This window comes from Rhinopithecus bieti, unplaced genomic scaffold, assembly GCF_001698545.2.
Source record: "Rhinopithecus bieti isolate Rb0 unplaced genomic scaffold, ASM169854v2 scaffold_13704, whole genome shotgun sequence".
Lineage (NCBI taxonomy): Eukaryota > Metazoa > Chordata > Mammalia > Primates > Cercopithecidae > Rhinopithecus > Rhinopithecus bieti.
Genome location: NW_016808231.1, coordinates 4,053,528 through 4,059,881, shown reverse-complemented (window position 1 = coordinate 4,059,881; position 6,354 = coordinate 4,053,528). Strand labels below are relative to the sequence as shown.

The window sequence follows — 6,354 nt, the reverse complement described above, 5'->3', positions numbered from 1 at the left end:
TTTTTTTTTTAATAGAAATTGAGATGGAGTCTTGCCATGTTGCCCAGGCTGGTCTCTAACTCATAAGTGCAAGTGATCCCTCTGCCTTGGCCCCCCAAAATGCTGGGATTACATGTATGAGCCACCACACCTGGCCATCTTAAGAGGCTGGAAGTTTTTAGTCTCTCTTCCTTTGTTCCAGGCAAGAGTACAGTGCTTTAGTTTTCTGTTTTCAGGCCATGGCTTTTCATCTTTTCTCAGAGGAGAACTTGGTGGGAGCCGTTGCCTCTCTCCATTATAAACAGTGATCATTCAGGAGTCGTTGCCTCTCTCCATTATAAAAAGTGATCATTCATGGATTTGGAATTCCATCTCTGGGCATACAGACCTTTTGAAACCATGGACCACCACCTCAGGTTGAGAATTTCTAAACTCATGCTGTCTAATATGGTAGCCACATGAGGCTATTTAAATTTTAATTTAAATGAAATAAAAATTCAATTCTTCAGCTGTACTAGACAACTTCATGTTGCCAATGTTTAATACCCTCGTGTGCATAGACAGTGGTTACTGCACTGGACGGCACGGATACGAAACACTGCTATCACTGCACAACGCTCCAGTGCGCAGAATACCATGCAGCCACTAAAAAGAACGAAGGGGATCTATCCACAGGCTCCATGTGAATGACACTCACTGTATGTGTGTATGTTCACAGAGACATGGAAACAAGAATGTAAAACCTAACACAAGCTATGTTAGGTAACAGCAGAGGGGGGATTTTTCCTTCATTTTTTACTCCCTGGGTGTTTTTAAATGTTTAGTTTTTATTTATTATTAATTTATTGTTTTGAGACGGAGTCTCGCTCTGCCACCCAGGCTGGAGTACAGCGGCACGATCTCGGCTCACTGTAAGCTCCACCTCCTGGGTTCATGTCATTCTCCTGCCTCAGCCTCCGGAGCACTTGGGACTACAGGTGCCTGCCACCATGCCTGGCTTTTTGTATTTTTAGTAGAGACAGGGTTTCACCATGTTAGCCAGAATGGTCTCCATCTCCTGACCTTGTGATCCGCTCGCCTCAGTCTCCCAAAGTGCTGGAATTACAGGCGTGAGCCACTGCGCCCAACAAATGTTTAGTTTTTATAAATAACATCCTAAGTTTAGCCATCTATATCTCTACCTGCCTGGAGTAAAAGCTTGGCTTCTATTCTACTGCATGCAGAACGCTGAGACAACAGGGGGAGACGTCCACCCTTAGGGTTACCCCAGACTCCCCCAACCCAACAAGCACCACCCCCGAATGCTTACTTTCTCTGCAGTGCGGTTCCAGACAGTCACTGTGTGACCCATTTTTAGCAAGTTGGAGACGATTCCACTTCCCATGAGACCAAGGCCCAAAAATCCTATCCTGAAACAGACAGAGACTGTTGAGATCAGGGTGGAGCGGGAGGGTCAAGGTGATGATGAGTCCATGCAGCACAAGGCTTAGGGTGGGGAACTCAGACCACCAGAATCCGCAGTGTGCCAATCTACCTGCAGAGTCAGGGGCTTCATGCACATGGGTCTTTTCCTATGCCATGGTCTAAAGGTGTCCCAGGACGTAAACAGGCGTTTTGAAACCCCTGATTGTCACAGAAAAAAGTATGATGTGTATGGTTCAGGGCCAGTCTCCCAGGGCAAAGTCCCCTTGTTGCCTTTTTTTTTTGAGACAGCCTCGCTCTGTTCCAGGCTGGAGTGCAGTGGCACAAACTCGGCTCACTGCAACCCCTGCCTCCTGGGTTCAAGCGATTCCCCTGCCTCAGCTTTCCCAGTAGCTGGAATTACAGGCGTGCGCCACCATGCCCGGTTTATTTCTGTATTTTTAGTAGAGATAGGGTTTCACTATGTTGAACTCCTGACCTTGTGACCTGCCCGCCTCGGCCTCTCAAAGTGCTGGGATTACAGGCGTGAGCCACCGGGTTCGCCCGGCCTCTTGTTGCTTTGATGGAGGCTTTGAGCTCACAGTGCCGTAACAGTAAGAAAGCAGACATCTGTCTTTGGCCCTTGAAGTGGCTTCCCAATCAGCCATCTTGAGCACTAGGTTTTTGATATCACTTTACTTTTTTTTTTATTTTTATTTTTTGAGATGCAGTCTCACTCTGTTGCCCAGGCTGGAGTGCAGTGGTGCGATCACGGCTCACTGCAACCTCCACCGTCTCTGAGTTCAAGCGATTATCCTGCCTCAGCCTCCCGAGTAGTTAGGATTATAGGCATCTGCCACTGCGCCCAACTTGTGTGTGTGTGTGTGTGTGTGTGTGTTTTAGTAGAGATGGGGTTTCACCATCTTGGCCAGGCTGGTCTTGAACTCCTGACCTCGTGATCCACCCGCCTCTGCCTCTCAAAGTGCTGGATGACAGGTGTGAGCCAACAGGCCCGGCCTCATACTTGACTTATTTTTTGAGATAGTGTGTTGTTCTGTTGCCCAGGCTGCAGTGCAGTGCTGCAATCATGGCTCACTGCAGCCTCGACCTCCTGGGCTCAAGCAATCCTTCCCCCTCAGCCTCCTGGGTAGCTGAGACTACAGGCATGTGTCACCACACCTAATTTTTTGTGGAGATGGGCTTTTGCCATGTTACCCAGGCTGGTCTTGGACTCCTGGGCTTAAGGGATCCGCCTACCTCAGCCTTACAAAGTGCGGGGGTTGCAGGTGTGAGCCACTGTACCCGGCCCTGGATACTTCTAACAGGATCCACCACAAGTCACTGAAGCACTGTGTTTAGAGCCAGGCAACTTCCTTGACTGCATGAACCAGGACAGCAATTTTCACCTCTCTTTCCCAACTTCAATTCTCTACCCACACCCTACCTTTCCAGTCTTCCTGTTATCAACAGAGTGGGCCTTGCCTCTCCTCTCCAAAGCTAAGTCCTTCACCTGAGCTCGGAACCCAATCTGTCCCAGTCCACAAACCCCTGTCCCTATGCCTGCCTTCCCCCAAACCTCTCACCACTCCCCCAGCCCTTCCTTCCACAGGTCCTTCCCGATCCTTGTGACAGAAGCACTCCTTGGCCAGTCTCCTCCACACACATTCACATACTCTGCCTACTCCTTCCTGCAACCCTGAGAGCTGGGGGCTGGCCGCCACTACTGCTATTTCAATACGCTTTTACAGGTGACTTTCAGCTTGCCCAAGCGTCTTTTCTTGGTTCTTATACTTCTTTACCTCTCTTTGCATGTGACAATGGTGGTAAAGAATGCCTCTTTCCTCATTTCTCATCATATCATGTTCTTGTTTTATAGTTTTTAATTTTCATTTATTTATTTAAAAAGAGAAATGGGGGGTCTTGCTATGTTGGCCAGGTTGGTCTCGAACTTTTGGTATCAAGCAATCCTCTCACCTCAGCCTCCCAAAGTGCTAGGATTATGGGCGTGAGCCACTGCGCCCAGCCTCTTTTCTTTCTCCCAGGCTGGAGTGCAGGGGTGTGAGCACAGCTCACCGCAGCCTCAAACTCCTGGGCTCAAGTGATCCTTCCACCTCAGTCCATCTGAGCAGCTAGGACTATAGGTGTGTGCCACCATGCCTGGCTAAGTTTTAAAACTTTTTGTAGAGATGGGGGTCTTGCTGTATTTCCTAGGCTGGTCATGAACTCCTGGCCTCAAGGGATCCTTCTGCTTTCGTCTCTCCAAGTGTGGGGATTACAAGGATGAGCTACTGCGCTTGACCATGTTTTCAATTCAGGCTTTCTCTGAGTGCTGGATGTCCCCTGCAGCTCCTCCACTTTGACCCCCTTATTCTTTCCATAGTTTTGGTCTTCTGGAACCATCTCTACAAATGGGCCCCTAATCTCTGCTGGAATATTAGCTGCTCACATTCTCCCTGTCCCAGCCTGTATTAAGTAATTTGAATCACGTGTTGAAAAAGGAACCCACCACCTTTCTCACCAAAACAGACCTCCTTGCTAACTGCTTCAAGTTGCAACTTAAAATAAGGAGGTATCTTTTGTCACTCATTATTTGGTTAGTGCAATATTCCCCCATGATTCTAAATTATGACAGGCGAATTCCCTTTCCTTTCATGGTGTTCTAGGAAGTCCAGTAGACCCGGGATGAAGTTTCTGGATTTTTCTTTTTTTTTTTTTAAGACAGAGTCTCGTTCTGCTGCCCAGGCTGGAGTGCAGTGGTGCGATCTTGGCTCACTGCAACCTCCACCTCGCGGGTTCAAGCGATTCTCCTGCCTCACCCTCCCAAATAGCTGGGATTAAAGGCACCTGCTATCATGCCCGGCTGATTTTTGTAGAGACAGGGTTTCACCATGTTAGCCAGGCTGGTCTTGAATTGCTGACCTCAGGTGATTCGCCCACCTTGGCCTCCCAAAGTGCTGGGAGTCAAACAGCCATGAGCCACCATGCCTGGTCAAGGTTCTGGATTTTTAAGATGGCAACTGCCAGTCCTTCACACTGTATCTCAGATTAGATGGAAAAGTGGATTAAGGTGGGTTCGGTAACAACAAAACCGGCTGGTTTTGATGCTGGCTTCATACTCTTTACTACAAGTTTGACTAATGGGCCAATAAATGTGTTGGGTAAAAACATCAGGACTCTGTCCTCAGCCCCATTCTGGTCATATTTTTATTATTATTTAACACAATCCTCCTCCCCCCCCGCCTTTTTTTTTTTTTTTTGAGACGGAGTCTTGCTTTGTCGCCCAGGCTGGAGTGCAGTGGCCGCATCTCAGCTCACTGCAAGCTCCGCCTCCTGGGTTTACGCCATTCTCCTGCCTCAGCCTCCCGAGTAGCTGGGACCACAGGCGCCCGCCACCTCGCCCGGCTAGTTTTTGTATTTTTTTTTTTTTAGTAGAGACGGGGTTTCACCGTGTTAGCCAGGATGGTCTCGATCTCCTGACCTCGTGATCTGCCCGTCTCGGCCTCCCAAAGTGCTGGGATTACAGGCTTGAGCCACCGCGCCCGGCCCCTCCTCTCCCTTTGTTTGCACCTAATATGCCCTTATCTCCTCCACTCTACAGAGGCAAGTTCACCAAAAATAACTGGTAGAATTAGTGATTTCGACAGTACAAAAACGTCAGGTAAAAGATGCACTGTTTTTAGTCTGGGGAAGACCATGTGAAAGGTACAAACTGGAAACTGACTTCAGCTAACTTGCTCCAGAGAACATGTTTTCTTTTTTTTTTTGAGACGGAGTCTTGCTCTGTCTCTGTCGCCCGGGCTGGAGTGCAGTGGCCGGATCTCAGCTCACCGCAAGCTCCGCCTCCCGGGTTTTACGCCATTCTCCTGCCTCCGGAGTAGCTGGGACTACAGGCGCCCGCCACCTCGCCCGGCTAGGTTTTTTTTTTTGTATTTTAGTAGAGACGGGGTTTCACCGTGTTAGCCAGCATGGTCTCGATCTCCTGACCTCGTGATCCGCCCGTCTCGGCCTCCCAAAGTGCTGGGATTACAGGCTTGAGCCACCACGCCCGGCCGAGAACATGTTTTCTTAGAAAAGATATCTTTTTGCCAAAAAGACTCTGTGGAGGAGACAGGCCTACAGAGCAGGCACAGAGGCAAGGCTGGGTGCAAGTTGGGTCTGGAAGCATGTCCAGGATCACTCCACCCACACTGGGCAGGGCGCAGGACAGCCAGCAGGTGCCCAGTGAGGACCCCTAAGCACCTTCATCTCTCTTCCCCTACCTGCCCCAACATGGCCAATTTTGGGGCTTCATCATGATTCTACTCAGCCAGTGGTTCTCACAGTGTAGCTCTGACCAGCAGCAGCGGTACACCTGGGAACTGGTTAAAAATACAAATTCTTGGGCCCCACCCGGACATACTGACTGAGAAGCCACCTTCCAGGTGACTCTGAGGCACAGGAAAGTCTGAGAACCACTGAGCCAAGTGCTCCTTGCTCCTGAGTTCTGGAGCCAAAAAAATCCCTCAGTTTATGCCCAAGAGAAACCTGACCATAGATTTATACAGCTTCTGACTCCTGTGAGTCAAACTGCTCCTACCATTATCAATAAAAGTGACAACGTCCCCCGCCCTTTCCATTCAACGCCGGCAATGCCTGGGACACAACCCTTAAAGAACCCCCCTGGGGCCGGGAGCGGTGGCTCACGCCTGTAATCCCAGCACTTTGGGAGGCCGAGGCGGGCGGATCACAAGGTCAGGAGATGGAGAACACGGTGAAACCCCGTCTCTACTAAAATACAAAAAATTAGCTGGGCGCGGTGGCGGGCGCCTGTAGTCCCAGCTACTAGGGAGGCTGAGGCAGGAGAATGGCGTGAACCCAGGAGGCGGAGCTTGCAGTGAGCTGAGATCGCGCCACTATACTCCAGCCTGGTGGACAGAGTGAGACTCCGTCTAAAAAAATAAATAAATAAAATAAATAAAATAAATACTCCCCCCC

General features: G+C 49.6%; 1 protein-coding gene across 1 annotated transcript in view; it reads right to left on the bottom strand.

Moving 5' to 3' along the window:
- The window catches only part of GLYR1 (glyoxylate reductase 1 homolog), a 47,075-nt gene that overhangs the window by 14,170 nt on the left and 26,551 nt on the right, over window positions 1-6,354 (bottom strand). The window contains 1 exon segment of the mRNA XM_017886222.1: window positions 1,289-1,388. Within this exon segment, the coding sequence (XP_017741711.1) occupies window positions 1,289-1,388 (100 nt within the window).